At 38.0% G+C, this 22,957-nt stretch overlaps 1 protein-coding gene across 1 annotated transcript in view; it reads right to left on the bottom strand.

Annotated features, from left to right (window-relative positions):
- Nucleotides 1–1,569: 1,569 nt before the first annotated feature.
- BOLL (boule homolog, RNA binding protein) overlaps nucleotides 1,570–22,957 on the bottom strand; it is a 38,733-nt gene continuing 17,345 nt past the window's right edge. The window contains exons 5-11 of the mRNA XM_063291877.1: nucleotides 20,640–20,764; nucleotides 20,273–20,275; nucleotides 18,801–18,872; nucleotides 18,492–18,539; nucleotides 16,120–16,248; nucleotides 11,064–11,162; nucleotides 1,570–2,711 (exon numbers count right to left, since the gene is read on the bottom strand). Of these exons, the coding sequence (XP_063147947.1) occupies nucleotides 2,553–2,711; nucleotides 11,064–11,162; nucleotides 16,120–16,248; nucleotides 18,492–18,539; nucleotides 18,801–18,872; nucleotides 20,273–20,275; nucleotides 20,640–20,764 (635 nt within the window). The 3' untranslated portion in view covers nucleotides 1,570–2,552. The remainder of the gene's footprint in view (nucleotides 2,712–11,063; nucleotides 11,163–16,119; nucleotides 16,249–18,491; nucleotides 18,540–18,800; nucleotides 18,873–20,272; nucleotides 20,276–20,639; nucleotides 20,765–22,957) is intronic.

Genomic DNA, 22,957 nt, shown 5'->3' with positions numbered 1-22,957 from the left:
AGATATAGGTAAAATATATATTTGCAAAGCCATGTGTTCTGTTACTTAAGACTAAGGTTTCGGTAGAATGTACTTTGTTGAGTAATTTATCAAGTGGATTTTTTAGGCTATTGAAACCGTAAAGAAAAATGAAGTGGTAGGTCAAATGATTTATTATTAAACTGAACTTTTTTTTCTGGTTCACAAGATAACATTTTGGTGTTTATATTCTTTTTTTCAAAATTTCAAAACAGGCAGTTTTTCCAGTAACAGGAAGATCCTGTTTATTCAACATTATAGCACTCTTTTTCTTAAAATATGTATGGAGTTCTGATCATATTGACATATTATTTAAATAAATTACCTTTAAATCTATGGCTAATATGATTCTGCTTTCTATTCTTACTAACATTTGAACAGAAAAATAGAAGTCCAGTGTATTAAAATATTACAAATATAGTCTTTCATGTAGCACACAGATATCTGAATAGGAAACACACTCAGGAGCCAATGCTTTCTATGGAGAAACATAATAAGAAACAGATAGAACAGTAATAGTTTTGCCCAGATAGTATTCCAAGCTCTGTGATGTGTGAAGTCTATGAAAAATACTCATGCATTTTGACAAGGAATTGTGACAGCCCATTATAGAACCAGACTAAAGAAGGCAGTTTTATCACTTTTGGACATAATCCCCTTAAAATGTTTGGGACCCGCTAATTAATTAATTAATTAAATTTATTGGCATGTAATAGATTTTTGGCCAAATATGAAACAACCCTGATGTTTTTACTGTTGTTTTATGTGGAATTAACTAAAATGGGAAATATGTATTATCTTACCTGATAGACATATCAATAACTGTAACACAAGCATTTAGAATAAAGGATTTCAACTATGTTGTTTACCAAGTGCTTCCTTGGATATTCTGAAATATTTTCAGGAATTCAACATTTTATTTTTATATTATACAAAATAAAAATGGGAACCCAAGCAAAGGATTTAAAATTAACCCTGACTACTTGGATGTTTCATGATAGTAGTAAGACCATAATAACAGAACACATGGCCTTTTCCTGGCTATTTCTATATTGTTTACAAGAATATTTACAACTGAGCAAATCCTTTCACATATATAAAGCAGTTTCAAGAGATGTCAACATCTTTATATATATCTTAAAACCTCTGCGAGTATAAAAACAGAAACATTAGTCTGATATTTTCAATAACTCAAATTATTTATATGTGACATAAAACTACTAAGATCTGTTATCATAAACATTTATACAAAAGGTATAAAATACTTTTGCAGTTGATCTTTTTTCATAAAGGTGAACATCTATTTAAAGACTTAAAAATGTATGTTACTAGAAAAGCAAGTGTAAGAGTCTGAATATATACTAAATAACTCCAGCTATATGGGATATATATGTATCCAATGTAATGTTAAACACACTGGAAATTTCAAAATAAATTATTTAAATATTGCTGACATAGCTACCACTGCTGTAACACCATCCCTAAAGAAAAGTTACTAGCAAAAAAACAAAAAACAAAAAAACAAAAACAACCCACTCCAACTACAAAAAAGGTCTTTAAAGCTGAGTAAACAAATTAAAATATGAAAACATATTTCAAAGCTAAAATTGGAAAATAATTGAAAAATAATTAAAACTGACTGTTAGTCAAAATGGGCTTCCACAGCAGTTAAGTGTTCCATGCTTATCTATTCTGCTACATTAAGTTTGAGAGATTGTAATAAAAACTTAGAAGAAACAGGAATAAGTGAAGTTTTCTGATCTGTGTAGTGTAGTATAGAGGGATATAGTATTTCTCCTTTGGACATGATATAGGCAGAGATTCAATCTGATCCTGCACTCAAAGAGGGCAAAGGCTACATGTAAGTGTATACTATATTATTAATGCATAAGATGTAATTTTCAACATTAAACTAAAGACATATACATATAATGTTTAGTATTTTAAGAAAAGCATCAACCACAAAAATCAGAAAGTTACACATAGGACTGTAAGCAGGCAGTCCTATAATTTTTAAAAAGGACTTTAAAATTTTTAAAATTCTCCCCCAATTTACCAAAATTAGCTTCAGAAAAATGTAAAAAGGATTTTTACCAAATTATATAAAATAAATTGAAATGAAATGAAAAGGTTGGATAAAATAATGTGAATTTGAAATTCAATGGATTTCAGTCTAAGAAAAATGTTTTTTGTTGTTTTAATAGACCACCCTTGTAATTTATCAGAGAAGATGAATGCTAGGCTTGTCTTATAATACAAAGATGCTGGTTTTAAAATTTATTGTTTAAAGTAAGCAATATATGCCCAGCCTGCATATTACAAATTACTGGTCTGTGTCACCATAGTAGTATACCAATTGATAACAGTAACCATGATTTTTATCCTGCAGTTTATGTTTACTAACTTTATGTTCATAAGAGCAAGGGTTTTTTAAATACCCTTACAAAAATGAGGAATTTTGTATTCAGCAAATATAAGATGCTACAAAATTACATACCTTTAAGAGTTAACACATTTGGTAGACACCTAACATTTTATTTAACAGAGTCTGTAGAGGAGGAAGTATTGAGCACAGTGTCATCTGATCTGTAATCTTTTCTAGGGTGAAAGTGAGGAGTCCGTGCGTATCGAGGCTTCAGGCCCATAGATGAAGGATGGGAAAAATTTCTTCTCACAGAATGTATCCTGGCTTCCTGAAAAAAGACAGACAGACACAAAACCACAGAGCAGTATATTGTAATACAGTCTGAACAAAAGTATGACATTCTGCTAAATATGTTTAACTAAAAAAAAAAAAAAAAAGATCCCAAAAGGAAAATGAGCAAATACGAATATATCCTGAAAAGAAAGAAACATTTTACAACATGTAAACAATCCCATTAATTAAATTCATTTCTCTATCCTGATAAACTATTACCAAAAATAAGATGAATCCTGGCATATTAGTCTATTTGTGATTTGTCAAACTGAATTAAGCCATTATCATTTTAGCTTTGTTATTTTATTGTTATTAGCTTTCTTCAATCTTGCAAAAATAAGTAATTTACAAAGAAAACAAACGAATGAAGAACATAATTAACACGTATCTTTTTTATTAGAGCTCTTAAAATGAATCCAGGAGAAAAATTTTAAACTTGGGTGGCAAACAGCAAAGATTACACTCAAGCTTTTCAATTAGCAAAGGCACAACGGAAGGATGCCCCCTCTCTCTTTTACTATTTGTAATTGCTCTGGGAATCTTGGCCAACAGGATCCAAAAACAAAAACAAACAAACAAAAACCAACCCAACCCCAGATAACTGGGATCATAATTCAAGAAGAAGAGTACAAGATGAAATGTTATGCACTTGATGTAGTATTAGCAATCACGAAACCATAAGGCTCCATACAGCAGTTGATGAAAGTAATCAAAGATTTTGGTTGCTTTTCTGGATACAAAATCCATGGAAAGAAAACAAAGGTAATAGCAAGGTGCCTAACTTCTGAGGAAGAAAATTTTTGCTGGGGAAAAAAAAAAGACTGGCAGTGAGCTAACAACAGCTCCAGTGAAACATTTAGGACTTTACTTGACAGGATGCAACAAAGTCGTATTTTAAAACAATTAAAATAAACTATGGAAAGAAATAAAACAAGACCTTCAATAGTGGAATGTCATGAGTTCTGATGGTGAGCAGGAGGGGGCCCCTATCCAGGGGGGAAAACGCATGTGTAGTACTGAGGAGTTAAGGAGCCATTCAAAGAGATACAGATCAGACCCGCCTTGACTTTTGGGGTTTATCTGTCTGGGTTTTTCCCACGCTTCTTCAGTTTGTTAGGATTTTCTGTCTAATGTAGCAGTAATAAAACACTAGAGACCTACTCCTTGTCTCAGCATGGTTCCTGGCTGTTAGGATATCAATCCTAACAAACTCACTACTCCCATTGAAAGAGGGAGGAACAAAAAAAAAAGGAAGAGACATTTGGGAAAATGTCTTTGGAAAACCAGGAAATTTAGCAGGCCATCCAACAACTGGCAGCAGCATTGCAACATCAACAAGTAGATCTCCAGATCAACACATTACAAGCAGCCATGCTACAGCAGTTACAACAACCAGCTCCGATTAACCCACAACCGGTGCCAGCAGCAGCAGCTCCGCCAGTAGTCTTGAGATCCCAGGGCAGTCTACCAGAGAAGTTTGGAGAAGCAGGACAGTTGAGAACTTTTCTCACACAGTGCACAATGTTTTTCGACAGCAGACCGGCAGAGTTTCCCACAGACCGAACCAGAGTCACCTTCATCCTAAGTCTGCTAAAGGGACCAGCAGCCAAATGGGCTATTCCCATGGTGGAGAACAACGACCCAATTCTCAACGACTACCAGAACTTTTTGGCAGGGTTCCGAGCACACTTTGACGACCCGATCAGAGAGGTCACTGGCAGCCGGGAAATTTGGAAGCTCAAGCAAGGCAACAAGAGGGTGGGAATTTACATTGCTGATTTCAAGCTGTTAGCAGGAGATCTGGACTGGAATGAGAGTGCCTTGAAAGACCAATTCAAACAGGGGCTGGATGAAGAAATTAAAAATGAATTAGTGCGCCAGGGAACACCAGCTACCCTAGAAGGTTTATATCAACTGTCTGTGGTTGTAGACGCCAGGCTAGAAGAGCTCAGAGAGATGCAGCTGGGGAGAAACAGGGGCCTCAGAGCACTTCCAGGATTTCCATCTCTCTCCGCAGCATCTCTTTACTGAGGACCAGAGGAGCCGATGCAGATCGGGGCGAGCAGGAGCCTTACTTCCGAGGCTGAGAGAGAGAGAAGGAGAGATAGAGCCCTCTGTTTCTACTGTGGAGTCCCAGGGCATATGGTGAGAGCTTGCCCAGCGAGAAGCCAAGCAAATTCCCTAAGAGCCCCAGGACAAGCAGCAGAACCAAGAGCCACCTCCACCTCAACTTCCAACCAGGGAAACTCTTTCGGTCTCCCTCTACAGAGCTCAGCAGGGAGACCAATCAATTAAGAAGGGCTCATTCCGAGGATTCCAGGCAATCCTTTTACTACTTACCAGTCATAATGCACGTCAACCCAGAGCACCAGGTCAAGCTAGAGGCCCTCGTGGATTCCGGAGCTTCCACCAATTTTATTGATGTACAGACTGTAAAAGACCTCAACATCCCGACCATAGAATTGCCACGCCCCACAGAAGTGGGGACCATTGATGGCCAGCCCCTCAAGGCAGGGCCGATTAGAAGTTTCACAGAAACTTTGCAACTAACAACAGGAGACCACACTGAGTGGATCCAATTTTATGTTACTGCATCACTTAATGTGCCTATAGTCCTGGGCACACCTTGACTGAAGATCCACAACCTATTGTTGAACTGGACTATGGGAGCAATCTCCTTCCCAGCTAAGGAACGCCAGCACCATAAAATTCAAGCTGCTCTCCTCTCTCCAGCAACCAGCGCAGTCACGGAAGCAGGGGGGGTCCAGTTGCCAGCCAAGTATGCAGATTTTGCAGACGTTTTCAGCGAACAAGAGGCCACAGCACTACCCCCCATAGGGACTGTGATTGCACCATTGAGTTGATACCAGGAGCCAGGATTCCAGCAAGGAAACAATATCCCATGTCCCCCAAGGAACTAGCCACCTTAAAGGATTACTTGGATTCTAATCTCCAAAAGGGTTTCATCCGACCATCTACTTCCCCAGCGTCTGCTCCTACCTTCTTCGTACCAAACAAGCCCGACCCGTTGGCACCGGCAAACCAAGAGGCACCCATGAGAGTGGTACATGATTGCAGTTCCCTCAATAAAGTCACAGTCAAGGAAACTTACCCACTTCCCCTAATATCTGATCTGCTAGATTGCTTACAGAAAGCACGCATTTTTACTAGGTTGGACCTCAGGAATGCATACAATCTGATCTGGATGAAAGAGGGGCATGAATATCTGACTGCCTTTGATACCAGGTTTGGTAAATTTGAGTACCTTGCTTTGCCCTTTGGCTTGTCTAATGCAGGAGCCATATTTTCCCGATTTATGAATTAAATTTTCTCTGATTTACTAGATAAGTATCTGGTCATTTATCTAGATGACATATTAATATTCTCTGAGGACGCTACAACTCATGTAACCCATGTACATAATGTCTTACAAAGACTGAGAGAGAACAAGCTGTTCGCCAAGCTAGAGAAGTGTGCCTTCGATTGAACTGAATTACATTTCCTGGGCTATAAAATATCAACAGAAGGCATATCCATGGATCCTTCTAAGGTCCAGGCAATTCTCTCTTGGCAACCCCCCTGAAATGTGAAAGAGGTACAAAAATTTCTAGGATTCTGCAATTTTTACAGGAGATTCATAAATAAATTTAGTGACAGGGCTAAACCCCTCACACAGCTTTTGAAGAAAGGATCAAAATTCATTTGGGGGGAGAGAGAGCAAGCAGCCTTCCAAGAATTTAAGCAGCTCTTTGCATCCCAGCCACTTTTGAAGCATCCTGATCCCACAAAGCAATTCATAATGCATTCGGATGCTTCAGATTTTGCTATCGCTGCTGTTTTATTGCAATATACAACAAAACAGAGAATACATTGATCCCTTGGGCATTTTTCTCCCACACGCTCTCACCAGCAGAGAAACTATGATGTTTTTAACAAGGAGTTGCTAGCAATTAAAGCAGCATTTCAAGAGTGGAGGCACTGGCTAGAAGGTGCAACCTTTCCTGTGAAAGTCTGCACTGATCACAAGAATTTACAGCTTCTACAAAACACCAGATCCCTCACCCCATGCCAAATCAGATGGAGCCAGTTTTTCTCCCGTTTCAATTTTGTTATTTCTTATGTTCCCAGAGCGCAGAACTGTTTGGCAGATGCCCTGTCTCGATCCATTCAGGCAACCCCCGCCACTCACCAGGAGGTACAGGCTACTATATTACAACCTCACAACTTTCAGCAGTCTATGAGGGGGAACCAGACACAGATTTTAGCAGCAGGCAGACAAGCAGAGGACCTATTTACAAGAGTCAGAGCTCAGCAGCAACAGGACCTGTATGCCAGGGACAGGATGGATGACCTCCAGAGGGACCCGCAAGACACTGCCTCCCCCTTTGTGGAGGCAGGAATCCTCTGGCATAGCGGGCGATTATACATTCCCCCCTCATTGACGGAAGAAGTACTGAGACTTTGCCATGACCATCAAACGGCAGGCCATGGAGGTGTTTTCAAAACTCTCCGTAGAGCTCTGAGAGACTACTGGTGGCCTAAGATGACTGCAGACATAAAGGGTTACGTGGCTTCTTGTCACACCTGCAGACGAGCCAAGCCTCTCCCAGGGAGGCCAACAGGGCTCTTGCAACCCCTACCCACCCCCAGTAGGCCTTGGGATACAATCTCCATGGATTGCATCACTGATTTACCCCCGGTCCAGGGGCTGACTTCCAAGGTGGTGGACCTTTTCACAAAAATGGCGCATTTTATTCCTTGCAAGGGCCTCCCATCTGCGCAAGCCACAGTGCAGTTGTTTATGGACCATGTTTCTAGGTATAGAGGCATGATAAATCACTTGGTGAGTGACAGAGGCCCTCAGTTCACTTCCAGGTTCTGGAGGGCCCTTTTCCAGTCATTAGAGGTCCAGATCCACCTATCATCATCACATCATCCGGCTAGTAATGGGCAAGCTGAGAAAATTAACCAATGGTTACAGCAGTATCTCAGGTGTTACACCACTTATCAGCAAGACAATTGCCCAGTCCTGCTCCCCATGGCAGAATTTACCTATAACAACTCAGTGCAATCCTCTACCAAGATGTCTCCTTTCCAAGCACTCTATGGGGTTAACCCTCAGGTGTTGCCCACCTTCTCCCAGCAGGGAACTGTCCCAGCCGCGGCTGATTTTCTTAAAGAGCAACAAGCCGCACAGGAGTTGTTAAAGGAGCAGCTGAACAGGGCAAAGAGTGCTTACAAGAGAGCTGCAGATGCTCACAGACAAGAGGGGCCAGCGATTGCGGTAGAAGACAAAGTGTGGCTCTCCACCAAGTTTTTGACCTCTACCAGACCCTCCAAGAAGTTGGACTCTAAGTTTGTGGGCCCTTTCACTGTGGTACAGCAGATAAATCCAGTGGCTTATCGCTTAAAGCTGCCAGCATCCATGAAAATCCATCCAGTCTTTCACAGGGCCTTGCTAGTCAAAGACCTTCCCCCAAGTACCTTACAATCGCAAATGCCACCCCCACCTCCAGTAATTGTGGAGGGGGAGGAGGAATACGAAGTCGAGGAAATTCTGGGCTCTAGGAGGAGGGGAAGGGGCATCCAATATTTAATACATTGGAAAGGGTACCCTGAGGAAGAGCGCATGTGGGAAAATGCCAGAGATGTGCATGCACCAACGCTGGTTCATCGATTCATCAGGTTTTCTCTCACAAACCCAAGCCTCGCACTCTACCAGAGATTCCTCACTTGACTGAGCAAGCAGAGGAATCCCAAGCAGAGGAGTTTGTAAGTTGGCAACCTCCACCCCCGCCTGAGGCTCTGAGGCCAGAGAGAGAGGAGGAGGGAGAGCCGCAGCCCTCCACCTCAGGCTTGCATTTCCCAAGTGGGAGGGGGGAAGAATCTTCTAATTTTCTAGCTATTTTCCAGCAGCAGCCACCTGGGCCAGAAGTGTTATCAGACCTGGAGAGCAGCACTGATTCGTCCTTGGAGGAGTTTTCCTTTGAAGAATTTCCATTGTTGCCCAGTTCCCATGGAAGCTTGGAGGGGGAGATGGACTCTGAGACCTCTGGAAGGCAGGGGGCTGAAATGGAATGTGAATCTGGAGGGGAGGGTGATGTCATGAGTACTGATGGTGAGCAGGAGGGAGCCCCTATCCAGGGGGGAAAACGCATGCGTAGTACTGAGGAGTTAAGCAGTCATTCAAAGAGACACAGATCAGACCTGCCTTGACTTTTGGGGTTTATCTGTCTGGGTTTTTCCCACACTTCTTTAGTTTGTTAGGATTTTCTGTCTAATGTAGCAGTAATAAAACACTAGAGACCTATTCCTTGTCTCAGAGTGGTTCCTGGCTGTTTGGATATGGAAAATCTTAAACCTTTCCTGCCTAGGACTTATGGCATTGATAAAAATGAATTTACAACCCAAGATAAATTTCTTATTTCAAATAGCACCAATTCAAATTCTGGACAAAAAAAATGCAGGATTGGCAAAGAACAATTAATAGATTTATATGGAATGGAGAAAAAACCCAAGAGTAAAATTCAAAATTTTGCAAGACGTAGAAGAGAAAGGCAGATTAGCTTTTCTCAATCTCAGATTATATTACAGAGCAAGCTGTAATATCATGGATAACAGAATGGACAAAATTTCCAAATAGTAGAATATCAACTATAGAAGGAACAAGTTTAGCCAATAGGCCTCACAGATACTAATTGTATAAACAAACAAAGGAAGACAAGAATCTGAAGGGACATATTATAAGAGAAAGTCTACTAAAATTTTGGAGTTCCTTAAAAACAAAGATAAATCCAACTATTTCACCACTAGGTGAACGAACGGTCATAACTTGAAGACTACCAGTCTCATCAGGATAGCATTAAACTAAAAGAAAAGGGGAAGGTGATAAAGGCCCAGAACTATATACTCAGCCAAGAACTGGGGTCAAGAAAGCAGAATGCAAAGGGAAAAGCAGGAGGACAGGGTTGGGACTCAGAATTTCACAGGAAATTACAACAGCAAGGTTAGTAGGTGGTACCACTCAAAACTTTAAGAGATTTTTACACCAATGCACAGAGGATGTGGAATAAACCACAGATCATAACTCAGAAGGAGAAATATGATATGACAAGTATCACTGAAATTTGATGGGATGATACTTATAACTGGTGCATAGCACTGGAAGGCTACAATTTATTCAAAAGGACTGGAATCAACAGAAAGAGTAGGGATGTTGTCCTGTATGTAAAGAAAAAATATATTTGCACAGAAAGTCAGGATCAGAGCATAGAAATCTTATTTAAAATGTCTGGGTAAGTGATACCACTGTGGGAGTTTTATACACCACCTGAGAAGGCAGAAGATGTGATATAATTTTTCTGCATCAGATAGCCAGTCTTTCAAAGAGGCAAAGAAAAAGGAGAAAAAGGAAATATATCCAACAATAAAGGAGGAAGAAATCTTTTGTGGATTCTCACTTTCCCCTGTAGCAATCTGCATCCTCTGAAAATCTGCTCTGAAAAGCAGGTAAAGAAGAGAGTGGAAATTAAAACATATTGCGGTTTCTTGGGAGGAGGTTAAGGTTCAAAAATGTTGTTAGATTGTTACACTAAATTCCCAAAACTTGGAATTTCTCAGTTTATGAAAAACTTTGGATAGATATACCTGGACTGGTACACAGCAGGCAATAATATTTTTCTGGAAAAATGTCTGTGTACCGGATTCTAAATGTTGGTGCAATAAAATCTGTCAACTTTCAGCATTTCAATTAGCTTTGTTTTGATGAAGAGGCAATATTGGACAATATGACTGCATATGGCCTAGATTTAATTCAGTACTTAAAATGTGAATTGAAATGGTTTGCATAAATACATAATTAAATATCTATATTCAGGAAAAGTTGTGAGATTCTAGATTATCTTCTATTTTTTATTTTTCTTCTTTTTCTTCTTTTGGTTAGTTTTGTTTTAAGTTTCTTTTTTGTGCTACAGTATTTCTTGTAATAACATTACAACGTGTGTGTGTGTATATATATTTATACACATACAAATGTACTATTATGTGCAATCAATTGTAATGTCTTTATAAAACTCTATAAAATTATATTTAAAAAAAGGCTACAGAAGAGGAAGGGTATGCATGATGCTTCTCTTCCTTCTACTAGCAGGATACCTCTAATGAATCAAAAACCATGTCTGAATAGCAAGAACTTTCCATTTATTAAATCTGGATCCAGCCCAACACCTATTTTTGTTTGGAGAGGAGGATTTTATGCCCCCCCTTCTTTTGCAATCATCTTTCCAACTTGAATTGTTCCTGGTTTCTAAAACACACCCACTGGTACAAAAAAGATTAGAGGCCTTACTTTAACAGTCTCTGGTTGCATCACAGGGGCTGGCATAGCTATGGCACTTGGAGCGTAAACTTGGTGATATGCTGCTTGAACTCCATGATCAGTATATGGCTGATATAAAAACAAATATTTAAACAGTTTTAGAATTAAATATATTTTTAAAACATCTCTTTATGTAGACCAGTATGTGAAAAAAATCCAAAATTGGATTTTCAGTTTAAACCTTTTTTCTCATTCTACTAAGGCAAAAGTCCACTGATTCTGGTCTTAACATTTTGCTCTCCAAATTTACATACCCTTTATCATCATCATCATCATCATCACCACCACCACCACCACCACGCAATGTAGTTAGCCTTTTGGATTGGCAAGCACATTTGAAGTTCTATGAAAATGTCATATGGGCTCCTACAAATTGGCTGCATGGGGGACCGGAAAGCTTGCTTATTCAGTGATGGCTGCCATGTCATAAAACATCAATTTATTAGAAAGCAAAACTTCCCTGCATTCCCTCAAGCAGCCCAGGTTTCTCTCTACCACTCTTTTTTGAAGGGAAAAAGACCGCCCCCACCAGGTTTTGGTGCCGTCACCCAAAACCTTTGTTTTCTACAAAAGCTATGGGCCTATATAAGACCTAGAAGCGTTCTTATATAAAAAAGTAAGGTTGAGCACAGGTGCTTTGCTCTGAAAGATGCCAGATTCCTATTTATTTATTTATTTTCAATTTAAAAAATCCAAGTGAGCTAGGAAGCCTACAAAATAAGGTATCCAGGGACACTGAAGCCCACAGGGACTACAAAGCCTACCACTGATGGATGATATAAATTTAAAAACAATGGTGGCATACTTTTGATTTGAATATACCTATAATTTTTATTTTTTAATTTTATTTTCTTCTGATTTAGGTCAAATTGGGCTCAAAATGACAGGAAGAGATCCACAGAACATATAATAAATTAGAGGAAGCATGTAAGAATGAAGAAAAAACAGGAAATCTATAAAAATAAATGAAAAATAGTTTTTTTTTACTGTAAGTAATAAAATTATATATGGAGCTCAAAGTTTTGGCTTTTCTATTACAAAGAATATTTTACCCATATGATCTGGTAGTAGGCAAAAGTGTCTGCTCTATGGACTATGGAATAAGAATGGTGGATGCCATTTACTTGTTTCAGTTTCATTTCATGGCAAATTGGGATTCATTGGGAGAAAGTGGAGGGGTACCAATACTTTTGGCTATGTATTTAGGAAAAGACTGATAGGACTAGGGAATTGCAATAAAAACCAAGTTGTTTAAATGCTTCATTCCCCCTTCCTTATGAAAAAACTGACACATTGTTTAACTTTATGCATATATTTTATGCTTGGAAGTAAAATGGTTAAATAGCTTATCTGAGATAAGCCAGACATCATACATAGATATTTCACAGTCTTTTAATTTTAATTTATGCTTTCAGTCTGCTGGCAGATTGAGAACATGGAGTACGAGGCAAGGGTATGTGTGAAACAGAGTAATACATAACTTTTTCCACAGAGCAAAAACATTTCCAGCTTTTTCCTGCTCCTTCAAGAAAAAATGTATCTTTTTCCTCTTAATCTCTAAAGTTACAGAGAAAAAACAGAAGCCATCAAATGACATAAATAAGTAGTACTGAGAAAGAATCTAATTGCTTATTGAAAGTCCTGAAACATATACTTTACTCAAAACTAAGGAACTAATCCTTCATATCCTACATTAATCCATTAATCTATTAGTTATTGAAATTAATTTAGAATTACTTCCTGAAATCAGGAAGGAACTGTACAAAAAGGTGAGACTGTCATCATTCTTTGGACCTGAAGAATTTTAGCTAATAAGATAAATTCCTTTCCTCTGAAGTGAAGAGTGTGATGATTACATTTTAAACTACTGTACATCCCTTCAAATAAAGTTTCTTTATGCACTAGATTCTACCTTCCCACTATCAATTGGCTTGGCAGTCATTGTCAGCTCTTGTATGCCCAAGCACAAAGACTATTTATTGAGGACATAATCTTCCTCAAGCATTTCCTGGCCCATGTGAAGACAGACTCTCTGGTTATCCTTCCTTGTTCCACTTCAGAAATGGTATTTTTCCACTTCTAACAGCACGGGCCATGCTAAGCAAGCAGTCTGCAACAAACTGTTCTGAAGTAAGTTTAGGGTTGGGACCTATCTCTAAATTTACTGGCCACATGAGGCTTCTGCAGTACACAAACATGGTCCTTGACCATGGATTTTCTGAGTCATTTGTCTTTTGGCAGTGGGAGAGTCAGGGCTTTCCTATTGGGTCAAAAAGTCACCTCAACCCATGGTGGCAGAAAATGTGGGGAGGGAAGGGAAGCAGGTATTTGGGAGGAGGGTAGTTCTCATGGTACTAAAAAGATCCCCCTCCCCCAAAGGGGAAAGTGGTTTCTTGGTTGTCAATTTTCCAATCTCCCTAGGATCAGAAAATGGGCAGCAAATTAGTGCCATTCTCTCCCATTTTTCTACCCTTTTCTTTTTGCCATGGCTGCCATGAGCAATGGAGGGAGAATAGGTAAAGCAGGTCTTTTTGGTGACAGTTCTGATGTTGTACAGACAGAACCTTGGAGAAACTATTCAGACAGTTGCAACATCTGCAGAATCATGTGTTGAGTCCAGGAAACAGAAACATTAAGAAGAGACTTAGACTGACTCCTCCCTAACTCACTGGGATATAAAAGGAAGCGAAAACACAGTCAGATTTGCAAGTTTGCTATAATAGTCTATCTCAATAAAGTATAGTTCTGGTCATCTATGGAATCTGTTACCTGATCTAGAAAGCTTTGAAGGGTTGAGAGGTCCCCCCAAAAACCTGCTTTGCCCGAGAAGCTCTACTTTACTGTGGGGATGCTGCCTGAGGTGGTGCTTCTTCTCCGCAGCATAGATGTCATAGTTTATGTGCTCTAGTGGCTATGCCTACAGGAGGGTGGTTTTTCAGAACACCACTGAATATGCGTGTCATCTTGATGCCCAGAATTTTTCCGATGGACTGCTGGATGTGTGATTAGAATGCTCCCATGCTGTAGTGTCCAGTGGTTTATCAGTACACTGCTGGACACCTTTTTCAAAGGTGACCCCTGTGCCTTTGGCACCATAGGAGAGGTCTGAAGCCATAGGAGAGGTTTCTAAATGCCAAAGCCACAAAATGAGAGAGTTTTAACCTGGAACATGTACCTCCAGCACTTGCCATCTTGTGGGATTGGGTGGAATAGACTTCACCCAGGAGAAGCAACCCTTTAACCTGCATTCCTTTAAGAAAGAATGAAAAGACCTGCTTTTCCTCCATTTCTCCCCTGCCTGTCCTGTCACCAATAGTAAGAGATGCAGGGAGGGGGAGAAAGGAGGGGGTACTGGTCTCTTCTGTCTTCCCCTTCCCTTCAGCCTGCCTCTCTCCTTCTAAGGGCTCTCAGTGCAGAAAGAACCTCTATTTCTCTTTCTTGCTGAGGCTAAATAGGGGTCCAAAGCAAGTTCAGTACTTCTTTTAGTCCACATACTTTTGTGCTGGCTTCCACAATGGATAACACTTTAATGATATTGTACAGAAGAGTTATTTAATTCTAGCTAGTACAAATTCTAAATAAAAGTTTTATATTGGTGGAAGCCTTCAAGCTGCTCAAATGCCACTACTGGGTTAGAACTTAGCTATATAAATGTTGATTATTAGCATATTCACATATTCCTTGCTACTATGTCACAGCCAAACTGCTAGCTGGATTTGATCACTGAGTATAGATATGGTTCCATTTAGTATGACAAAAATAATGTGTACTGACTATAGCCAGATATTCAAAAGGTATCCTGGTATATCCCTAAAAAAGAAAACACATAGAGTACTCCAAATGATACCTCAGCATAATTTAAAATCATGAAGCTTAATTTAGACACAGCTCAGAATATTTTGATAATTAGGAAAGTAATTGCCAAAAATTACAAATAATGGACAGGTTCAATCAGTAAGTGAACACACACACAAAGATTTTTACATAGATAAAATATAAACAAGAAAATCTATAAAGAAAAGTTAGAAAAAAGAAGAGAAAAGAGAAAGTGCAAAAAGCGATATAGTTAGAAAAAGAAAAAAAGGGAAAAAAAGGAAAAAGTTAATTAAACAGACTTCTGATCTCCTTTGCAGCAGCTACAAACTTAATATCCCTCATCCTTCTTTAAGATTACATTACAAAGATCCCTTCTGTTCCATATTCAACCCTTTTTACAATCGACAAATCCTGAAATCACCATTTCACTTTTTTCCATTTTCAGCAAAAAGTCCATAAAGGTTTCCAGCAATAAAAATAAATAAATAAAAGTACTTATTGTTTTATCCCTGACCAGATTGGTCAGTTTTGCCATTTCTGCTAATTCTGCCATCTTTGCAATCAATTCCTCCATTGTGGGTATTTCAGTATTTCTCCATTGTTGTGCATATAATAATCTTGCTGCAGTTACCGTACGTAAAATCAATCTTCCATTATTTTTTCTGATTATCCGTAAGTCCCAAAAAGAAAAGTTCTGGTTTCATCTCAATATTGATCTTTAAAATTCTTTGTGTCATCGTGTGCATTTGTATCCAATTTTTTTTTGCCTTTTCACAAGTCCACCATGCACGGTAAAATGTCCCTTTATTTTTTCACATTTCCAGCATTGACCAGAGGTACTTTTATACATCTTAGATAATTTCTCTGGTGTCATATACCAACGGCACATCATAGTGCCACTTTTTACTTTACCTGGTATTAATGAATACTAGCGTTCATTTTAAAAAAAGGCTAGAAGGACACCAATCTGTAGTAAGCTAATCCTGCCCCCTGTTGGCAAAACCATTACTAACCTGAAATAAATGTTTGTATTTACTAGAAGGAAGGCAGTCCTGAATTTAAAATGCACCTCTCCCTGCCCCAAATCCCCCTTGATGTATTCTCAGTTAATTGAAGACAACTCTCCTGTTTTAAATTATTTGTGGGAAAAATAATCTAGAAATCACTGATTGAACAGAGCAGATACAAATGCTTTACTGACTGTAAATACCTCTGGAACTGCAGCTTCCATTAGGGAAAGAGGAGGAGGGACACATCCACCATCCTGTGCAATTTCCAATGGCTGATAAGTAATTTCAGAAGGATGAAGGTAAACAAACGAAGTGGGAGAAGCAGGCGACTAAAAACAAAAACAAAAAATTGTGGGTGTTTAATGTGTAACCCATATGATTCAACTATATCAGGAAATTAATGTAAAATTCCATTATTAATATGACTACATTTTATATATGAATAATTAGAAGTCTCCTCAAAATAGAAAAAAACCCTACTAGCCAGATATGCCAGCATAGGCCATCAGCCAATAAAAGCAGATTTAGTCCAAAAGATTTACAGTATATCAAATTGTGGTAAAAATAAGAGAAGAAATGTAAAACAACATTTTTCTTTATGTGTTTCTCTCTCTCTTTCAATGCTTCCTCTCTAATTATTTTTGCACCAGTTGGAAAAAAAAATCTTGCTCTTACCTGGAAAACATGACTACCCCATACAAAAGTTCAATCTATAATATGTGTTACTCTTATCTATGCAGCAAGCCAACCAAAAACTTAGAAGACGAACCCCATTATTCATTCAACAATTCCACATCATCCTATCACTGTTAGAGAGTGCTGCTTTTTAGCAGCAGTCTATGGCAACTGCTCTCTGAGCCAGTCACAGACCAAGCAACAAAAATAAAGCTGAAGTTGTTTCAAAGTCCTCCAGTAACTGAATATTTGCATATGCTTTCATTTTAAATAGGTATAGGGCTTTTCCCCACTGCTGAGCTGAAGTGCTATCTGTTCATACCTCAGCTGGCAAAAAAGCTACTGGCATGACATTTGCTCTTTCCACTGCTGATGCCTTTATTGCATGACTGCAGTCACTGCAGTCAACTGACTTCTCTCCAAGGTAATGCACAAGGCTATACATCTTGAGGGTGCTCTGGACATTTTTCTTAAACATCAGTATAACTGCAGACAACTTTAAACCTATTAGGCTCATCAGCTAAGAACACAATGACATGGAAAGCAGCAGAAAAAGATGCTACCAGGGCATGTACATACAGTGAAGCGGGAAAGGCCCATAGTTTGAGAAACAACTACGTGCCTTAAGTTATTTCAGAATACCTGAAATTCCATTAGGACCTTTCTTTAGTCATTTATAGTAGTTATTATAAAATCTTTTAAAATCCTATTAAACTATTATTTAACAAAGATTGTGAATTTTCTTAGAAAGCATATAATCTGAAAAAAAATATGCATGTATGTATGCAACTAGCTTTTAGCTTGAATAGCTTACTTAAACATTTGCTCCCTTTTTTTGCCTCTTTCTTCCCCATGCATTGGCCCATTTCTATCTTCCAAAATATGATGTGCAATTAAGCAATTAGTTAGGACTCATGTACAGTCCAAAGAATAGAACAGAATAGAAGTAACTTTTATTGTCATTTCACAATACACCAAAGTGTACATTAAAATGAAATTTCATTACAATTGGTTCAGTAATAAAATAAAAATACCCTAATTACTATAATATGTATATACATTCTTTACCCATTCCACTCCTCTAATCTTGATCCCTAATAAATATCAGTCCTACACACAGCATGTGTACCCATGGAGTGAGAAGGGGTTATTAAGAGTTCAGGAGTCTAATAGCCCAGGGAACAAAAGCTACTGGCATGACATTTGCTCTTTCCACTGCTTTTCCCACTGCTGATGCCTGATGTGATGAAACACACATGATTAGCAGTGGGCAAAATGCATCAAACTAAACAGTAGAGAATGCATTGTGTCCCACACAAACCAAATGTCTTGCAAGTATTTGGGAAAAGCTTTGAGGTAAAATAGCTGTGTTCTAATTGCAAAACACTGTTTGACCTTGAAATATTTCCAGATTCAAAATGGTTTGATTCAAAACATGTATCACATCCTTACATTCTATGGTACATCTGTTAATAGCATTATTTTTTTAAAAAGTCTTGAAATGATATAATCTTTCTCAATATAACGCGAATTTATCAATCTGAAATTCACTGGGAAGAGGGTAACTGAGGAACTTAGCACACAATTCTTACCGTCAGTTGCCAGGAAAAATCAGAACACTATGTGGTGTTTTCAACATGTGGCATCACAATCCCGTTTGCAACCATGATGTCCTCAACACAGTAGTAAAGAATAGTTATTTATTCTTACTCAACCACAAAGGTTTCTAATGACCCTAGATCTATACTTTTGGACCTACCTCTCATATAGAGTAATTTTTATCAGAACAGAACTGGAAAAGACTATTTTTTGTTCCTTAAGCAGTTTGTATGGAGAGTGAAACAATAGTAAAATGTGGGAAAGAGATAATTGAAAAATATTTCAACTTTCAACTTACCTGGGGAATACTCCATTGCCATTGTCCAGGAAGACACTGTGCAGGAGCCTACGATAAATGGAAACAATTGCTTGTTAAGACACTGCCTAGTCAAAATCTTAAAGCTATGTACATACAAACTTTGTAAAATAATATAAACTGAAAACATTACAGTTAATAAAAGTGCTAAAATACCATTAACCAATAAAAACCAAGTGGGATATATTTATAAGTTTTTAGAGTACTTTGTTACACAAACACAAAATAATGTAATTAGTAATTTCCCTTATTCACTAACATACTGAACAAATGCAATCATTTAACTTTTACCTGATAGTGATATGTTGGTTGTTGATAAATTGGCTGAGCCACCATCACAGGAGAACTAGAAATGGAACGTGACTTAAAAAAAAAAGAAAAAATGAAAATCAATTAGTATTTCGCTGACTCAGGTTTTAGAACGTTACTTAGAAATATACTTGTGTTCTGTTAAAGCACTAGTTTATGTAAAAACAAACAAACAAACAAAAAGGGGGTACAAGTTTCATTAAATAACTTATGCATGTTATCTAGGATTGTGTGCTCTACCCCCTTCATCATCCATGGCAGATTCCCCTGTCCTTTCACTTCCAGACAGCATTGGATATATACCATTTTTTTATTTTTGCCTTCAAGTCAGTTTTGATTCCTGGTGACTGCCTGGACAAGTCCCTGTGGTTTTCTTGGCAAGATTTCAGAAGTGGTTTGCCATTGCCTTCTTCCCAGAGCTGGGCTGAGAGAGAGTGACTGGCCCAAGGTCACCCAGCTAGCTTTGTGCCTAAGGTGGGTCTAGAACTCATGGCTTCCCAGTTTCTAGCCTGATGCCTTAGCCACTGCACTAAACAGGCTCTCATATATATCAATACTAATTTAATTTATGATTAGGATTTTGGGTCTTTGACTTCTCCTAGATCCCTGTAGTAGCTGCTGCTTGTCGAACACCACTTCTGTGAAATAAGGAAGACTAAGGCCAGAAAAACTTGTTTCTCTAATGTGACACCTATGCTATGGAACAGGATTTCTTTAGAAGTTAGATGGGCCTCCTTTGTAACAGCCTTCTGGAAGCTTTTAGACCAAACTCTTCTGGAGGGATTTTAAAAAACAACCATTTGGCATCTTTCTTAAGTTTTATTTTTTAATGCTTATTTATAGCTATAGCTATTATATTTTAATATATTATATTAAAATTACAATATAATATAATATAATATAATATAATATAATATAATATAATATAATATAATATAATATAATATAATATAATATAATATAATATAAATTACATTACAGGTTCATAGTCGTGATGCATAGTGTAGTGTTACTCTTACTATTGGGTAAAATTTTATTGTATTTGAGTCTAGAAGATTTGGCACCACACAAATTTGATAAATAAAATTTGAAGCCTGTTTCAAACTCAACTGAAATTGACCATGATCTTTTTTTTTTAGATTTTTTTATCCCTTTATTATTTTTATAAATAACTCAAGGCGGGGAATGTACAAATACTCCTTCCTCCTATTTTCCCCCACAACAACAACCCTGTGAGGTGAGTTGGGCTGAGTGTAACTGGCGCAAAGTCACCCAGCTGGCTTTCATGCCTAAGCTGGGACAAGAATTCACAGTCTCCTGGTTTCTAGCCTGGTGCCTTAAGCGCTAGACCAAACTAGCTAATTATTATTATTACTATTAATTATTTATAATAATTAATTAGTAAATAATAATAGTTATATTATATTAATAATATAATAAATAATTAGCCAAACTGGCTAATAATGATTAATATTAACCTTCATAAAAATAGTGGCCTGCTTCACACGTAACATTAAGCTATAATTTGGGTTATTTTTGATTTAGCGTAATGTGAAAACGCAACCATTATAACTAGTTGGAACAGGCCACTATGCTTGTTAATCATGATTTAAAAGTCTTGGCTTAGTGCTGTATGTGAATGCAGTCACCATCAGTCCTATTTTGTTAATTATGGTTGAGTGATCAGGAAGCAGTTAAGGGTATTAAACATTCTAAATGTTATTTGATGCTTCAAAATTTTATCAATAATTTAAGATTTAATCTACATGGGGCTGCTTCAGGAAAGCATATGGAAACTACTGCTGGTACAAAATTACTTACCCACGGCTGTGGAACAGAGGCAACTTCAGGAGTATGAAAATAAGCTACTCCATTATGGTATGTGTATGGATATCCAGTTGAAGTAGTCAAGTACATTGTTCCAGCTGCTGGCATTATACTGGATCCTGAAATAGTGACAGAATAAAAATTCACATCGTTATGCTTTCAGAATAACAACAACAGTGTTTTTTAGTTTGTAAAAACCGGATATGTAACCTATATGAGTTTGGAATACTTGGGGGCAAATAATTAATCAGGCATGGGGGGAGAGTCTCCTGAATTTCCTCAAATTTCCTGGACAGCAATTTTAAGCGCACACAAATATTTTGATAGATGGGGTTTTAATGATGAAACAGAAAATTACAGTGGTAATTTGCCCAGAGTCAATCAGAGTTGGGCAGCTATAACAAATCTAAATCTAAATCTAAACCTAAACCTAAACCATGAGCAGCAAGAAAACCCTGTGTGAAACATGGCACATAATTCTAAGCTATGGCATTTAGTGGTATAATTTGTTAATTCTGCAGTTGCAAAAAACGTTAAGTAAAATTAAGTTTATATAACATAAAATAATATATTTATATACAATATTTTAAATACTAGGAAATGTTCTATAAAACTGATTAATGAAAAGATATTTGCCATCATTAAGTAGACAGGCACATAATTCAGTGAAGGCAAATGCCTTTTATCATCCTAATAAAGCCTAAACCGCCTTGCTAATACAGGTAGTCCTGGTTAAATGGCCACTCGTTCAGTGACAGTTTGAAGTTGACACTGAATGAGGGGGACTTACGACTGGTCCTCGTAATTGCAGCTGTTGAAGCGTCCCCGCAGTCACATGATTGTGCTTCGGTTGCTTGGCAACCAGCTTGCAATTATGATGTTGCAGTGTCCTGCGGTCACATAATCGTCATTTGAGGCTTTCACTGCCAGTTTCTGACAAGCAAAGTCAATGGGGAAGCTGGCAGGAGGTTGCAAATGGTGATCACTAGGGTGAGGATTTCTATGACATGTCATATTTTTTCTGGAACCTTTATCTGAATTTGTAAGTAAGTTAAAAACAGGTTTTAGAGTAATCTGGTGAGAATTAGATGCTTTTTATTTTACCTGAAAAGTCATATTTTGACTTTTTAAAGGAGTTATATCATATTTCTGCTTAATTTTGTAACCAACATCGTATTTTGGTCATTGGCAACCCTCCTGATAAGCCAGCAAGTTTGAGCCAGCAAAGAAAGTGAGAATTTGCCTATTTCTTTTTCTTATTTGCTCCCCAACTCAGGGAGGGGTGTGTGTGTGTGAGAGAGTGAGAGCGAGTGAGAGAGAGATGGGAACAAAGGCTTCTCCCCTGACCAGGCCTGAAAAAAAGGTGAGAATTTGCCTGTTTTTTCTTTTTCTTATTTGTTCCCCAACTCGTGCGTGTGTGTGTGTGTAAGAGAGAGAGAGCAACCTTTTTTAAAATTTCAGCAGGCAGAGGCTTCTGCCCTGACCAGGCCTGAAAAAAAGAGTTGAGAATTTGCCTATTTTTTTTTCTTTTTCTCATTCCCTCCCCAACTCAGGCGTGTGTGTGTTCAAGATGGTGGAGTCACATGAGAGCTGTGATCTGATTTCAACATGCCTAAAAGTAGATGTTCAGCGAGTGTGAAATTACGGCGTCTTGTTCAAGAATTTGGGGAGCATATTTTCAGTAGTGATGGTGATCTTTTGTTTTGTAAATTGTGTGAAGTTAAGGTATCGGCCCCAAAGCGTTTTAATATTCAACAACATTGTGACACCGTGAAACACAAGAGTTGTTTAACAAGATTTACCTTCACTGAGAACAGGCAATGTCTCCTTTTCGAGAGAGCTGCTTCTTCAACTGCAGGTTCATCAAATACCCAGTCAGAATTTTGTAAGGATCTCTGTACAATGATGGTTACTTCAAATATTCCCTTAAGGAAATTAGGTAGTGGTAGCCTCAGGCATTTTTTGGAGAAGTACACCAGTCACCCGATTCCAAATGAATCAACTGTAAGGAAAAATTACATCTCTGCCTGCTATGAAGATGTGTTAGGAAAGATAAGATCTGCTGTTGACAACAATAAGATAGGGGTTTCAATAGATGAAACAAATGATGTAAACAGAAGATATGTAGCCAATGTTATTATTGGCACTCTGAAATGTGACAAGCCTGGTGAAGCATTTCTTCTAACATGTGAAACTACAAAAAGTAAACAATTCCACTATTGCTATGCTCTTTGACAATGAAACTACTCTGGCTGGATGGTGTAAAAAGGGAAATATTCTTCTCTTCGTAACAGATGCTGCTCCATACATGA

The sequence above is a fragment of the Candoia aspera genome, chromosome 1 (assembly GCF_035149785.1).
Source record: "Candoia aspera isolate rCanAsp1 chromosome 1, rCanAsp1.hap2, whole genome shotgun sequence".
Classification (NCBI taxonomy): domain Eukaryota; kingdom Metazoa; phylum Chordata; class Lepidosauria; order Squamata; family Boidae; genus Candoia; species Candoia aspera.
This window is presented reverse-complemented; position numbering and strand designations above follow the sequence as displayed.